This window comes from Plecotus auritus (assembly GCF_963455305.1).
Source record: "Plecotus auritus genome assembly, chromosome: 9".
Lineage (NCBI taxonomy): Eukaryota > Metazoa > Chordata > Mammalia > Chiroptera > Vespertilionidae > Plecotus > Plecotus auritus.
Genome location: NC_137783.1, coordinates 2,946,641 through 2,962,972, shown reverse-complemented (window position 1 = coordinate 2,962,972; position 16,332 = coordinate 2,946,641). Strand labels below are relative to the sequence as shown.

At 58.1% G+C, this 16,332-nt stretch overlaps 1 protein-coding gene across 7 annotated transcripts in view; it reads left to right on the top strand.

Annotated features, from left to right (window-relative positions):
- Positions 1-16,332, top strand: part of LOC308234745 ((E2-independent) E3 ubiquitin-conjugating enzyme FATS) — a 114,325-nt gene that overhangs the window by 55,281 nt on the left and 42,712 nt on the right. For all 7 annotated transcript variants that reach the window (XR_013959132.1, XR_013959133.1, XR_013959134.1 and 4 more), the window contains one exon: positions 14,148-15,252. Coding sequence is in view for 3 of the 7 variants with exons in the window: in XM_080643042.1 (XP_080499168.1) it covers positions 14,148-15,252 (1,105 nt within the window). In the remaining 4 variants the exon portion in view is untranslated. The remainder of the gene's footprint in view (positions 1-14,147; positions 15,253-16,332) is intronic.

Below are 16,332 nucleotides of genomic sequence, written 5' to 3'. Positions count from 1 at the left end.
ACACACATGATGTTTGTGTGGCTTCTTACATCGCATGATGTTTTTGAGGATGGTGCCGCAGGTATCTGTGCTTCATGCCTGTTCATGGCTGCACAGGACTCCATTGTGCAGATGTGTACCCACATGTTCATCCATCCATTGGTGCAGGGACACTCGGGTTGGCTTTCGTGACACGTGCTGACAGGAACATGTGCATACAAGCGTCTGTCTGATAGCTGTCCACTCTTTGGGGTGTACACATAAGCTCACACGGCCACATGGGAATTCCACGTTTACCTCGTTGAGGTGTCAGACTGTTCTCCGCAGCGGCTGCACCCTTCTACCTGCTCACCGGCCGTGGCTCGGGGATGCTTCTCCGCATCCCCACCTGCATTCGTATTCTGTCTTTTGTTAGTTTTGTCTCGGACTCAGTTATAATCGCCTGGTGGGTATGGAATTCTACCTCATTGTGGTTTCGGTTTTCATTTCTTTAATGGCTGATAGTGTCAGCATCTTTTCGTGGGCATGATGGCGATTTGAGTAGTGTCCTTTCTAGTCCTCTGCCCACTTTTAAATTGGGTTTCTTGGCTTTTTGTTATCGAGTTGTGAGAGTCCTTTATATAGCCTGGATTCTAGATCCTTATTGGTCATATGGTTTGTAAGTATTTTCTCTCATTCTGTAGGTAGTCTTTTCACTTTATTAATAATACCCTCTGATGCACAAACTATTGCTTTAATGTATTTTATTTAAACATTGTTTTTTTTTAAATTTACATTTTCCTAATTGCTGAAGAGCTCCAGCGTTGTTTAATGTCCATGATCTCGATGCACCTACTTTTCTGTGAGCCCGTGTCCACTCCGTGACTCCCTTTCCTCAAGTGCTTTCTTTTGCTCCCGGGTTGCCTTTCCTTCTTGTCATGGTGGGGATGGTTGCGCAACAATGTGAGTGCATCGTGAGTCACTTTTATAGCCTGGGTAGTGATGCTTTTAATATTTCCGTCCAGCCTGCTGCCTGTCTTTTAATTTGCTAAGCAGTGACACTTGCCATAGAAAAGTTACTGGTTCTTTTATCGTCAGATGTTCCTCTTTTATGGCCTCTGGATGTTTTGTCTTCTTTCCGACAAAACTTTCAATATTATAAAAAACAGCCTTCTATTATTTTCCAGTGCCACTCCTTTACGTTTATGCGTTTAATTCTTTCGCAGTTTAGGTTTGTGTATGGCTTTAAAGATGGACCATACTATGGTTTTATCCTCACACGAGCTGCCAGTTTTATGTGCTATCCGAGTCCCTTTGCTTTGAAAGGTCCCTTTCACGGTCCCGTGTGTGTGGGTACCTCACGTTGTTTTGCTCCCCTGACGGCTCCACCGTCTCCTCTGCTGACACCCATTGTTTAACTGAATGGAGTGCGTTTCGGTAGGCAGCATGGCAATATCCCACTCATATCACCATCATCTTGGCTGGTCTCTCTTCCACATACATTTATGACTCAGACTGACAATTATATTTTACTAGAGGCCCGGTGCAAGAAATCGTGCACGGGTGGGGTCCCTAGGCCTGGCCGGTGATCAGGGCCGATTGGGGCTGTCTCTCCCAGTCCTGATCGGGGCCAGGCTGATTGGGGCCTGCCCAATGGGGCCTGCAGGCTGGGGGGGCAGGGGAGGGGAGGAGGGTAGAGGCCGCGGGAGGTTGGCCGGCCTCTACCCTGGGGGAGGGACTGGCTGGGGGGAGGGACCGCAGGAGGTTGGCTGTGGGAGCGCACTGACCACCAGGGGGCAGCTCCTGCATTGAGCGTCTGCCCCCTGGTGGTCAACGCGTGTCATAGTGACTGGTTGACCAGTCATTCCGGTCTTTTTGGTCATGACGGTCGCTTAAGCTTTTATATATACACAGGCAGTCCTCGGGTTACATTGGACTCGACGTACATCGTTTTGTGGTTACATCGCCATCTCCCATTTATTTACTAAAAAAAAGTTCCGTCATTTCGACGTATGTACATAGGTGCTTTGTGTTTTTTTATTATTTATGTACCACAAGTAAAGGTCAGGAATTGTTATCTTTCTTTTAATTTTTTTTTGCTGCTTCACTTCATTACTGCTGTGCATGTGCTCCATGTGAGTGACGTAGGTGCTTATGTAGGTCGGTTCCGACTTACGGTGAAAATCGCATTACGTCGCGCCATAGGAACAGATCTCCGATGCAACCCGAGGACCTACTGTAGATTATTTTATTTATTGTCAGTTTTTTAAATCGGATATGGGATGGATAAGTTAATTTGGGCAGTATTGACTTTACAAATTTGATATTTTAAAAAATCAGAAACATGTCATACTCGTCCCCCCACCCCGCCCCTGCAATCCACCGAGTTTTCTTTTATTTCCTCCAGCATAATTCTGTGATTTTCTCGACACAGGTCGGGAATATCTTGGGTTAGAGGTGCTCCTGGACACGCTACGATGTCCTTGCCGTCGTTAGCTGTTTGCTCCCAAGCTTTCCTCGTGGTTTAATGCTGCTCTTTGCCAAAGTCTCTGGTTCTTGGTGCTTTAGTTGTAGTTAATGTCTTTCCTCGGAGTCCTAACCGTTTTCAGCTTGAACCCTTGAGCTTGCAGATGGACAAGTCATGTCCCCTGAAATGAGGAGGCTGGTCCCCCTCCATCCAGGGCCCTGCCTCCTGCTGCTGCATCTTCCTGTGTGGGCAGCGCCCCGTGACCTTGGGGTGCTCGCTTGTTCCCAGCTTCTGTGTAAAGTGTCCTTGTTTGGAACTGTATGTTTGTCAGGAGAAGTCTCATTGTTTCTAGAAATTTCATAAATTTCACAAGTCCTGTAGCAGGTTTAATGAGACGCACTGGGAAGATTTCATGTACAGGCCTTTCCATTGTATTGGTCTTGGACATGTTGGCCGTTTTTATAAAAAAAAAAAATCACAAAATAAGCATGATTTCTTTTTCTTCCTTACCATTTTTGCATCAGATTTCCCTTGCGCCGCGTTTACGGGGTGAATTCATTTCCACAGCGTTCGGCAGAGGTCTGTGTGAATGGGAAAGGGGGGTCACTGGGTGCCTGTGTCCATCGGTCTCACCTTTCCATACTGGAGCAGTCGGGGTGTCTTCTGGGTACGAAGCCTTCCCCGTAGTAAGGGGCATGGCAGAGACTCCCGCGACCAACAGGACCCCTTCCACCCCCTCCCCCGGCTACCGTGTTTCCTAGCCGGGTGCCCTTGCTGGTGGTAGAAATCCACCCTCCCCTGCCTGGGGTGGCCGAGCCTCCTGCTGCAGAGCGGGCCCTAGAGCAGAGTTGCGATTCCATTCACGGCAGTTTTGCTTTTCCTGCTAAATGCACGAATGCAAACTGTAGGGAGTTGCTGAGTATGTGGAAAACTCTCCCGAAATGCTGGCTCACCAGTGGGGTGCAACCCCCCCACCCCCACCCCGCTGCCTTGCTCAGCTCTGGGACTGCAGGCTCCTTCTCCCCAGGCCCTGGAGACGCGCAGGTTTAATAAACTTCAAAGGCAGCTTTGCTCCAGGCTCAGCTCTCTGCAGCAGAGGACCGGCTCCTGGCTACGGCTCAGGTGGCACCGTGCCGTCCATCCCATGCTAAATCTTCCAGGTGCTGGGCCTCGCGGCTTCCCGGCCCTGTTAGCGGCTGGCTTTGCTGTTGGTTATTCTGTTTTGGTTTTGGTTAATCCTCACCCAAGGATATTTTTTCCCATTGATTTTCAGAGAAAGTGAAAGGGAAGGAGAGAGGAAGAGAGGGAGGGAGAGAGAGAACCATCCATGTGAGAGAGACACATCGATTGGTTGCCTCCCACACGTGCCCGACGGGAGCTGGGATCGAACCTGCAACCCAGGGTACATACCCTTGACTGGAATCCCACCCCAGACTCTTGTGTGCTCGCAGCCCGATGCTCTAACCACTGAGCTACCAGCCAGAGCATTTCTTTTCTGTGATGTCATCGTCTGGCGGAGCCGCGATGCTAGGCTTCTGCTGGCCTCTCTGTTGTCTCAGACTTTTGTGATATTGGCATTATTTTTCCCTTAAATGTTCGATAGAGTTTATCTTTCCCAGGTATGCCCGGGGCTGCCTGGCGGCCTGGCTTTCTCCCAAACTCGCCCTTCCTGCCTCCGGCCAGACCGCCTGGGCCCTGGCGTTTCTCTCTACAAGAAGGATCTGGAGAAGGAGTCCGCTCCTCTAATAGCCACAGACACTTAGGGTTTTCTGTGTCATCTTGTGTCGATTTGCTCTTTTTAAAAGCCATCCGCGCATTTTTTTTCTATGTTGGTGCATCTATTCACGTAACGTTTATTTATAAGATGTCCTTACTGACCCTTCTCGCGTGTGGACGCTCCGCAGGGATAGCGGCTCTTTCATGCCCAACAAGGGCCGCTCGGTTGTGTTCTTACCGCAATGATTTTATCGATCCCCCCACAAGCGACCCCGCGTGGGGCCCGGCCGGTGAGGGCTTCCCCTGCCGAGCTGCGGACCTCGGAGCAGAGCGGCGTGTCTGGGCCCCGCCACCCCATTTGTTGGAGCGGGTGTTACTGCAGTTGAGAGTCCCTGAGGCTGGCAGTGTGGTCTTCACTCAAGTTCATGTTTGGCCCCGCCCAGTCCTGCCAGACCAGGTTCTCCAGCAGGCGGAGGGGCCCGGCTCTCTTCCCAGCACCCCTCCATCCCCTGCTTTGGCGTAGTTGGTCCCCTGCTCTGTCCTCCTGCTTCCCCACCCGCTCGGGGCCGCGCCTATGTTTCCGTGCCCGTTCCCCGGGAGCTGTCAAACCTTGGCGTTGGCTCCTTTGGGTGCGTTCCCGCTGCCTGGCACCTCCCCCGGTGCCTGTGCAGGCACCACCCTGGGGACCCGGCGGGAGAGCCCTGATTAGCAAAGTCCTCTCTCCCCGAAGTCCGCGTGCATCAGCGAAACGCCTTTTATCTTGTCAGTCTAGTTTCTGGTTTCTGATTTTGCAATCAAAGGTAAAACTGTTGCAATATCATGAGCCCCGAGACCTTTTTTATGTATGTATTTTTTGTCAATTCTCACCCAAGGATGTTTTTCATTGTTTTTTTTAGAGAGAATAGAAGGGGTGGGGGGAGGGGAGAGAGAGAGAACCTCAATTGGTTGCCTCCCGCTTGCACCCTGACCCGGGCTGGGGATTGAGCCTGCAACCCAGGTACATGCCCTTGACTGGGAATCGAACCCAAGACCCTTCGGTCTGAGGGCCGACACTCTCACCACTGAGCCAAACCGGCCAGGGCAGCACCAAGAACCTTTGCTAGAATGATAAGCAGCACATGAGCTCCGTGAGGGCAGACATGATGTTTGTGTTGCTCACTGCTGTGACTTCGGTGTGTGGACGGGTGCCAGCCCACGGTCGGTGCTGTAAACGTGCACGCTGGGTAAATAAAGACAGACATGTTATTGGGGCTCCCTATAGGCTGAGCTACAGGCTGAGGTTTTCAGCGTCTTCTCTCTTAGCTCTCAGGACAATCCAGTGAAATAGGTCGCGGGTCCTTGTTTTGCAGACGGGGAAGCTGCGGCTGGAGACGTTAGGTGACTCGTCAAAGTCACAGACTTTATAATGAGTGGTCACGCTGGGTGCAGGCCACAGGGGTGGGCAAACTTTTTGACTCGAGGGCCACAACGGGTTCTTAAACTGGACCGGAGGGCCGGAACAAAAGCATGGATGGAGTGTTTGTGTGAACTAATATAAATTCAAAGTAAAGGAGCGGAGGGGAGAGCAAGAGAACCGGATAGAACAGCCGGATCCGGCCCGCAGGCCGTAGTGTGCCCAAGGCTGGTCCAGGCCCATGTCCGGCACAAAGAGCCAGCTCAGCCTCGGGAGCAGTAATGCCGCTCTCGCTGGAGGAGGCAGTGGGAGCTGCTGCCTTCCCTCAGGCCCAGGGTCCCTCCCTGCCGAGGTGAGCGCGCTGGGATGTGGTGGCACCAGGTGGCACCCTGGGCCCGAGGCCCAACCCCAGGCTGCTCCGCCCGCGTCCTAAAGCTTCCGGGCTGCTGTCAGATTCTCCTTTCTCCCTTTGACGCGTGTGCGGGGATCACTGCTATTGCAGACTCTCAGCTTGGGGCTCACGGGCCCGGTGACCCTGGGCAGGCCACGGAAACGAGGCTCAGCTCCCTCATCCGTAAAATGGGTTCGTCACAGCGCCCGCCGCGTAAGGCCCATCCGTAACACAGACTCACATCCGACGTCCGTCTCACAACGATGTCACGGTGACATTGACCGGACGCAGAGCGCCTTGGGGCTGTCCGGGGACATTCCCATCCACCCTGTGTTTACGAAACTGCTCACCAAAGGCTGTCCCTGCACTTAACGGGCCGTGTTTCCGGGGCCCCTCCCAGGGGTGAGCCACTCTCCGCAGCACGCGGTGCCCAGCACTCAGAGGCGAGGCTGGTGCCCTGTGCCTCGCCCCCTCCGGCCGCGGCTGCTGCCAGCTCACCCTCGCGCCGGATCATCTCTGCCTGGACCGTCTGTGGCGCAGACGTCACGGTTCAGTGACTTCTCCAGTTCATTACTTGCTACTTTTCCAAAAAAAAAATCACAGTTTCCCTGTTTTTTTTTTTGTTTGTTTTCTGTTTTTTTTAAAAAATATATTTTATTGATATTTTACAGAGAGGAAGGGAGAGGGATAGAGAGTTAGAAACATCGATGAGAGAGAAACATCGATCAGCTGCCTCCTGCACACCCCCCACTGGGGATGTGCCTGCAACCAAGGTACATGCCCTTGACCGGAATCGAACCTGGGACCTTTCAGTCCGCAGGCCGACGCTCTATCCACTGAGCCAAACCGGTTTCGGTGCCCTGGTTTTTATCTGTGTTAATTATAAGCTCCCTCAATGTGCTTGGGTCTAAGTGACCATGGTCCTCATAATTTAGTGTCATCGGCGTTTCCTGAAATCGCGTGGAAACCCATCGGTCTTGTAACGGCTTGCGTGGTGAGCAGCCGCCGCCTGGCCCAGTTTTCTGGATGAACCGGTTTGCAGACATCAGTACAACGTGCTGCGAGCAGGTTAGACACGTGAACGCGATGCCGCCTGGGTGGGTATTTTTTTTTTAATATATTTTTATTGATATTTTACAGAGAGGAAGGGAGAGGGATAGAGAGTTAGAAACATCGATGAGAGAGAAACATCCATCAGCTGCCTCCTGCACACCCCCCACTGGGTATGTGCCCGCAACCCAGGTACATGCCCTTGACCGGAATCGAACCCGGGACCCTTCAGTCCGCAGGCCGACGCTCTATCCACTGAGCCAAACCGGTTTCGGCCGCCTGGGTGGGTATTAACGCGCAGAGACGTACACGCTGAAAACACTCCTTGGCCAGAGAACCGGTATCCTCAAAAGCAGGTGAGAAATAAGTCCCGAGAAGTTGGGGAGAAAGAGGAGAAATGTGTGTCTGAGGGAGGCAGTGGATAACATAGTTCTTTGAAACATCTTTTTAAAAAATACGTTTTTATTGATTTCAGAGGGAGAGGGAGAGGGAGAGGGATAGAAACATCCATGATGAGAATCACCGATCGGCTGCCTCCTGCACGCCCCCTACTGGGGATCGAGCCCGCAACCCGGGCATGTGCCCCTGACTGAAATCAAACCCGGGACCCTTCAGTCTGCAGGCCAGAGCTCTATCCATTGAGCCACACCAGCCGGGGCGACACCTCTTTGGAGTGACGGCTGTGTAAACTTCGTTTTGACTTGTCACAGTAGCCTCCGATATAAACGTCAAAGTGGCGATTTCTGTCCCTGCTACGGAGAGACGCCCAGGCGGACAGCCCGCCCCTCCCCCGGGGGGCACGGACATTCTGGTGACGTCATCACAGGGGGCAGAAGCTTCCAGGTTCTTCCGCTCAGGCCGGAGCAGGAACCCGACTCGTTCCGAGGGCGGCGACGGCGTCAGCGTGGCCGGTTTCTCGCTGAGCTGAGCGCTCCCTGCAGGGAAGGGCCTCTGGAAGGAGGTAGAGGTCTCAGAAGCCTCGTGGGATCCACCCCGCGTGGGGAGGGCACGTGCGGTCTTCTCCCCGCAGGTGGGACTCCTGTCAAAAGAGAGACGCATCTTCCTTCACTCGGCGCTGGGCCAGGGTCCTCGGGGTCCTCAGAGCGGGGAGCGGACGAGGGCACCTCCCAAGGCCTCGGTCAGGGTGGGGAGAGGAGTGTGAGGAAGGACGGGTGAGCGATGCGGGTAGGAGAGAAGCGAGCTGACAGACTCAGCCGCGCGGCCGTCCCATCCGCATTGACGCCGTCGGGATTCCCAGGCGGTGCCGATGCCGCTCAGCGGCTGTCTGCAGGGACAGCCCCGGGTGCTGGGCTCGGCGCCGGCTGGGTCCCCCTGCCTCTCTGCTTTCCCCAAGCCACCTCCTCCTTTCCCTTGGACTCCGCGTGGGCTGCACCTCCTCCCCCGCCCGCGTCCACGGGTGTCTAAATCCACGCCATCCTGCAAGGCCATTCCCAGTGTCCCCTTCCCGACCCCTCCTGGGTCCCTCGGCTGGCAGGTCCCTCTGTGGCTGGCAGGTGGCAAAGCCGTGACTTCCTCCCGCTTCGTGGGGGCGGGGAGCATCTCACCGACCACCGCCTCGCAGCCCAGGTCAGGCAGGTGCTGGGGGGTCCCGAGGCCGAGCTCTGGTGGGGGCTGGGGAGCTGAGAGGCGGTGCAGGAGCCTGTGAGAGCTCTGGGACCGCACCCCTCCCCCCACCACCTCCGAGGAAAGAGGGGGAAGCTGGGCGGGCTGCCTCCTGCCCTCGCACAAGCCTCTCTCCTGGAAGCCGAGGCCAGGTGCCGTCTGGCCCGGCTTCTGCTGTTTCCCGTGTGGGAGACGCGAACACCCCCCCCCCCCCCCGTGACTCAGCCGTCCTGCTGCCGGGACACGCCAAGCCTCCACTGGTCTTGCTCTTGTTAACCTGCCCCAAAGGCCCTCCAGGCGTGTCTTGCTGGGTGATGACCGTCGGGGGGTCACCCGATGTGGGGGCCTCTGTGGCGGTGACAGCCGTGGGGGCAGGTGGGAGGGGCAGGGGCGAGTCCTCACCACCAGCAGGCACTGTGCTAAATTCTCCATATCCGTCGCCTCATTCCTCATAGTCACCCTAGCAGACGGCTCTGAGGTCGCCTCTGGCACGTGGGGAAGTGAGACGGACAGTGTAAGTAACTTGCCCAAATGACTCCAGTTGCCCAGACGGTGGGCGGCAGAGACGGACCCGAATCAGGGCTGCCCTTTCCCCGACGTCCCCGCTCGCAGCCGCCCCGGGATTCAGGCTCCGGCCGCCTTTGGGGAGCATGGAGGTGTCAGCACCCTCATGCGTGCCTTCAGTCCTTCCTCCGCGTCGCTAAAAACAGGTTGACGACGCTCAGTCACAACACGACCGGTTTGGGGAATTCCCTCTCCCATTTAAGAACTTGGTTAATGTTGCCATCGGGGCTCCTAAGTTTTGTTTCCTTTCTTTCGATACGTGTTGCGTTGTTAGTTCTTTCTCGTGCTGCTGCATAAACTCTCTAGTCCTCGTTGTAAAGGCCCCACATTTCATCCGAGGCATGTCCTCTGTCTCCCAGCCCGTCTGTGCCGGCTGCCGTGACGGGTCCCTGACAGGTGTCCACTCCCAATGCCCAGGACGGAGGACACGTACCTCCCACGGCAGAAGGGACTTGGCCAGTGTGACTCGGGATCTTGAGATGGGGACGTGGCCCTGGATGACCCGATGGGTCCGGTCCCCACAGGGGCCCTTATCAGGGGGAGACAGGGGTCGGGGAGAGAAGGTGTGACAATGATGTGGGGCTATGAGCCAGGGAACGCAGGCACCTGCAGAAGTCGGAAAGGCCGGGAAATGGATTCTCACCTTGCCCTTAGCCCAGTGGGACCCGTGCCAGGCTTCTGACCTCCGGAACTTGGAGAAAATGCCTTTGTGCTGTCTAACCCCCAGCACGTGGTCATCTGTTACGGCGGCCGCAGGACACCTATGCCCAGCCCCTGCCTGGCCATCACGGAGGCTCCCTCCTCCCTGCCGGAGAGGCCGGCACGTCCCCCCAGCTTGTCAGCTGCCCGTTCGGGCTCTGCGCGGGGTGCTACGGCCTAGTCGGGGCACTTAATCTTTCTCAAGAACTCTAGGGGGCGGGCACTGCTTTTTTCTCCATGTCACAGCAAGAAACGAAGGGATGTGGAGTAACTTGCCGAAACGGGCGTAGCTGGAGACCCTGGGACTTGGGGGTCTGACTCCGGGGGCCACTGAGGCAGGAGTCGGGCGGGGCAGCTGCTGCCTCGGTCCTGCTCGTGAACACACACTCACACGGAGCCATCACCTGCATGAGCGCCCCCCCCCGCCCCCCCCCCCCCCCAGCCTACGGACTCTGCTGTGCCCTCAGAGCATGGACGACACGGCTGGGCAGGAGGTAGGGGCTGCCTCTGTGAGTGAGGACACTCGGTGAGTGTGGGCGGAGCTGGATGAAGACCCGGGCCCGGCTGGCCCAACGCCTGTGCTGGCTCAGAGCCTCAGCGTCACCGTCACTTGTCATCACGCGTCGATTCTGCTCAGAAATCATGTGGTGCTTCAGGTCTCATTTCCGCATTTCACAGGAAGTAACGTGTGCACGTCATCGTGGATGTGGGGTGTACAGGGCCAGTGCGGGGCGAGCAGGGCTGGTGTGGGTGTACAGGGCAGGTGTGGGGTGAGCAGGGCAGGTGTGGGGCATGCAGGGCAGGTGTGGGGTGTACAGGGCAGGTGTGGGGTGTACAGGGAAGGTGTGGGGTGAGCAGGGCTGGTGTGGGTGTACAGGGCAGGTGTGGGTGTACAGGGCAGGTGTGGGGTGAGCAGGGCAGGTGTGGGGCATGCAGGGCAGGTGTGGGGTGTACAGGGCAGGTGTGGGGTGTACAGGGAAGGTGTGGGGTGAGCAGGGCTGGTGTGGGTGTACAGGGCAGGTGTGGGTGTACAGGGCAGGTGTGGGGTGAGCAGGGCAGGTGTGGGGCATGCAGGGCAGGTGTGGGGTGTACAGGGCAGGTGTGGGTGTACAGGGAAGGTGTGGGGTGAGCAGGGCTGGTGTGGGGCATGCAGGGCAGGTGTGAGTGTACAGGGCAGGTGTAGGGCATGCAGGGCAGGTGTGGGGTGTACAGGGCAGGTGTGGGGTGTACAGGGCAGGTGTGGGGCATGCAGGGCAGGTGTGGGGCGTACAGGGCAGGTGTGGGTGAGCAGGGCAGGTGTGGGGCGAGCAGGGCAGGTGTGGGGCATGCAGGGCAGGTGTGGGCCAGCAGGGCAGGTGTGGGGCAAGCAGGGCAGGTGTGGGGCATGCAGGGCAGGTGTGGGGCGAGCAGGGCAGGTGTGGGGCATGCAGGGCAGGTGTGGGGCGTGCAGGGCAGGTGTGGGTGAGCAGGGCAGGTGTGGGGCCAGCAGGGCAGGTGTGGGGCGAGCAGGGCAGGTGTGGGGCATGCAGGGCAGGTGTGGGCCAGCAGGGCAGGTGTGGGGCAAGCAGGGCAGGTGTGGGGCATGCAGGGCAGGTGTGGGGCGAGCAGGGCAGGTGTGGGGCATGCAGGGCAGGTGTGGGGCGTGCAGGGCAGGTGTGGGTGAGCAGGCCAGGTGTGGGCCAGCAGGGCAGGTGTGGGGCGAGCAGGGCAGGTGTGGGCCAGCAGGGCAGGTGTGGGCCAGCAGGGCAGGTGTGGGGCGAGCAGGGCAGGTGTGGGGCGAGCAGGGCAGGTGTGGGGCATGCAGGGCAGGTGTGGGGCGTACAGGGCAGGTGTGGGCCAGCAGGGCAGGTGTGGGAATGAACGGATCTCGAGGTGGTTCCTTAGACGGGCCGGTCGTCCCAGCGCTAGCGATGGTGGCGCCAGGACTAGAACGCAGGTACCCCGATTCCTGGCGCGCTCCCGGGCACTCGGCCGGACCCTGACACTGTGCCAGCTCTCACTGCGGCGGGGTCCCCTGGAGGCTGCCCACAGCGACTCGTGTGTCTTCACGGTGTTGGCACCAAACCCTCCCCAGCGATGCCACGGCGGCTTCCACTTTGGTGTCCGAGCCGCTCCTTGCTCCTTCGAGAACGGTCGCGGGAGGAGGCAGTGGGAGCTGCTGCCTTCCCGCAGGCCCAGGGTCCCTCCCCGCCGCGCCTTGCGTCCACTGAGGTGAGCGCGCTGGGATGTGGTGGCACTGGGATGAGTGGGCGCCAGGGCCTGGGGGAGCCAGCAAAGCGAGACACATCCAGCTCACCGTTCCACCCCTCAGACCTCGCGCCCCCCTTCAATACAAGAGGATTCTCTGCCTTTCGAACGAAATCTCACATCAGTTCGTTTTATTTCAGAGAAAAGGTGTCTGTTTTCAAAGCCACGCTCAGTGACCCCGGAGGGAAGGACAGATGGGGTGATGCACCGACATTACCTAAATGGGGAAGATATTTGATGGAAAGGGTGTGATTGCTTGTTAAGGAAAACCTGCCCGATTTTAAAAATAGTAGCCCCTTGCCAAAACCGGTTTGGCTGGGTGGATAGAGCGTCGGCCTGCGGACTGAAAGGTCCCAGGTTCGATCCCGGTCAAGGGCATGTAACTTGGTTGCGGGCACATCCCCAGTAGGAGGTGTGCAGGAGGCAGCTGATCGATGTTTCTCTCTCATCAATGTTTCTGACTATCCCTCTTCCTTCCTCTCTGTAAAAAATCAATAAAATATATTTTAAAAAAATAATAAAAAAAAATAAAAATAGTAGCCCCAGCCCTAGCCGGTGTGGCTCAGTGGATAGAGTGTTGGCCTGTGGACTGAAGGGTCCCAGGTTTGATTCTGGTCAAGGGCACAGGCCCGGGTTGCGGGCTTGATTCCCAGTAGGGGGCGTGCAGGAGGTAGCCAATCCATGATTCTCATCATTGATGTTTCTGTCTCCCTCTCCCTCTCCCTTTCTCTCTGAAATCAATAAAAATACACTTAAAAAAAAATAGTAGCCCGTCTTAGGAACCTCAAACGGCTCCCTGGTCCCCTCTCTTTCCTGGTTTCCCAGCCCCAGAAGACAAACTGGACATAGAGGGATGTATTGTAGGCTGTTATGGGCTACACTGTGTCCCCCCAAGTTTATCTGTTGGAATTCTAACCCCCAGGACCTCTGAAGGGGACCGTACTTGGAGATGGGGTCTCTTGAGGGGTGAGTAAGGTTAACGAGGTCACTAGGGGGCCGGGATCCCACGTGACTGGCGTCCTTATGAGAACAGCATGGGCACAGACAGGCCAGGGGGAGAGCTTGTGAGGACGGGGAGACGGCGCCCACCAGCCAACAGACAAAGACGCGAAGGAACGGACCCCGCCGACACCTTGACCTCGGGCGTCCAGGCTCCAGAACGGAGAGGAGTCAGTGTCCGTGGCTCACGCCCCCCAGACTGCGGCCCCTCGTGACGGCAACCCTCGCACACGGAGATGACTTCCGAGAGGCCGGACATTGTCCTCCGTTACTTAACGGGTCTCGTGAGAAAACAGGGTGCGGTCAGCAGAGCTTCCCAGGCCAGCCTGTGACGTGCGGCGAGGAGCAGAGAGTGGCGTCCCTCCCTCGTTCCTCCCGGCTGGCTGGTTGGGGCTTTGGCCAAAGCTGAGTCTGGGGAAGTCGGGCCCGCGGGGCTCAGGGGTGGAGCGTCGGCCGATGAACCAGGAGGTCACGGTTCGATTCCCGGTCAGGGCACATGCCCGGGTTGTGGGCTCCATCCTCAGTGGCGGGGGGCGTGCGGGAGGTGGCCGGTGGATGATTCTCTCACCGTTGATGTTTCTACCTCTCTCCCTCTCCCTTCCCCTCTGAAACCAATAAAAATATTTTTTAAAAAGGGGCTGCTGTTCCTAAAGTGTGTTGAGATGCCCACCTTGCACCTTGCACCCATGGTTCACGATTGTCACGACCAGCCGTGGGCTGTGGGTCTGACCAAGTGCTCCTGGGCCTGTGATTAGGGAACTGGGACCCTCCCCTCCCACAAACACCATAAATAAACAGAGCAGACACACCCGGGGCAGGCGGGGGGTGCGGGGGGGAGACTGATTCCGCAGGCAGCGGGCTGTGTCCAGAATGGCAATCGGTCCGCACACAGATCCGCAGAGGCGATGGCGGCGTGGGGTAAAGGCCTCGGAAGAGAGCATTGGGCGCAGCACCCTAAGGCCCTTGGAGAGCCCGCGCCGGCGCTGGGGTGGATGCTGGAGGAAGCGGCTGGAATAACCCCGATCTCTTTCCGTTTGCAGGAGACGCTGGCATCCCAGGACACGAAAATGATTTCCTCCTTAGTCATTTCGCAGCTGATCGATGAGAACAAGCCCAAGGAGAAGGGGGCCGCCGTGCCCGTGCTGTGCGCCGACCAGCCGCCCACGTGGCCCGGGAAGCGCGCTCTGGCCGGTCGTGGCGGAGTCACCATCCACCGGGCCTTCCCGTTCCTTCCCGGCCAGCTAGGACCTCAGCCGCCGGCCGGGGTGCACGGACCCGAGCCTGCGCTCACCCCCAAAGCGGAGAAGCAGCCGGGCGGCAGCCCCCAGAAGGGGTTTGCCTCCATCACCATCACGGCCCGGCGCGTGGGCCCCCCAGCCAGGGCCCTGGTGTGGGGCCCTGGGGGGGACCCGCTGTGCACCCGGTGCAGGGCCCAGGACCCTCAGCTGCGGGGCCCCCCTGCTCTGGCCAGCGGCGCTGATCCCGGTCGGCACCAGGGACCTCTCGCCTGCACAGAACCCTCCGGAAGCAGCCCTGTGATGCGGCTGGAGTTCCCGGAGGCCCACGCACGGCTGTGTGACGGACACCAGTACTGGGTGGCCAGCGTGGACCACGGGGAGGACGGGTTCCCCCCAGGCCGCCCGCCGTCGGGGCAGGGCCCGCTGCTGTTCAGCTCCTGTGTGCACCTCAGGGTGTCTCGGCAGTGCCCCAACGCCACCTGCTCTCCGAACCGGTCCCTCTCCGTCCCCATGGAGCCAACTCCGCCGGCTGGCCCCCAAATGCACAGGTCCGTCCTGTCGCTCAACCTAAATTGCAGTTCTCACAGACGGACACCAGATGGGGCAGACGGCCCAGCCTCCGGAGGGCCAATCAGCAGCAGCCTGAAACAGCAGCTGGCGGAGGGCTCCGGCCTCCTGGGCCCGCGCTGGGCCCCCGCCCTGCACCCCTCCTTGGGGCAGGTGCACTTGGGGGCCGGCACATGCCCTTGGAGTGGCCCCCCTCCGACGGAAAGCACAGAACTCGCAGATGCGGGGACTCGGCAGATCACTGCGAGGAAAGGGAAGGGGGACCATGGGGCTCCTGGTCATACCGGCGGTCACGCCAACCAGATGTCCATCCACATTCCCGGCTGGAGCTACCGGGCGGGTGAGTGACCCTCACTTCCCGGGTGGGCCCCAGCACAGATCCCCCCGTAGGCCAGGTGCTGGGTGTGAAGCCCGGCCAGGTGGACGCGAGCTGCGTCTCCGTCACTCACCCTCAGTCCACGGCTGCACTCCCAGGCGACAGCCGTGCCCTGCGGTGTCTGCGTGGAGGGCTCCCCGGGAGGCGATCCTGGGATTAGGAGAGGTTGGCCCTCCAAGCTTTGTTCCAACGCCACGTCCAGACCACGTGCAGCGGCAGAAACTGTGGCCCCGGGTCACCTGAGGGTCGGGTGGCCCTACGTCGTCCCAGAGCAGGCGAGGACAGGGCCCCGCCCCAGAGGTTGTCTCTGGCCCCAGCGCCTGCACAGCCGACGGTGCCCAGAGCACTGCCCTTTCACTGTCAAGCAGACAGTTGATATTTGTGGGTTGGCTCCATAATAAAGCGTGTGAATGTGTGTGTGCCTATGTCCATGTGTGTGCACGTGTGTGGATGTGTGATCGTGCATGTGTGTGAGTGTGTGCACACGTGTGTGAGTGTATGTGGATGTGTGTGTAATAATCACAGGGCATTTTCTAAAGAAAGCAAAGCTGGGCAGTTTTCTGTCTCCTCGGCCGCGTTTCATGGAGCCACTTGGCCAGGATGTGCTGCTGTTCCCAGGTCACGTGGCAGGTAGGGGTCCCTGGGCCTGCTGGGCGCCCCCCTTTCCGGGAGGTTGGGCGGGAATGGGGCCTGGGCCAGAGGCCCGAGCTCTTTCTCTCTCTGTGCAAACTTCGATTTTCTGCTTTACTCTCGGCGAGAGACTCTGGCGTCTGCACGAGCGACTTCCCGCTTGGGGAAGATATTTAAAGGTACCGGCAGTAAAACGGGAAGGGCAGCATGTGCGTGACGATTCCACGGTGCGACTTCCACCCATTAACGCCGTGTTAATTAACAAAAGTGGCCGTGAAGTATGTGAAAGCTGTAATGTGCGCAGACATGAAAGGATGTAATTAATCCGACAAGTTTATGTCTAGCCAGTGCTTGGAGATCTTTAAGGCCTCGTGACACACTCCCAGATGGATCGGACCGTTGGGACGCCGGAGC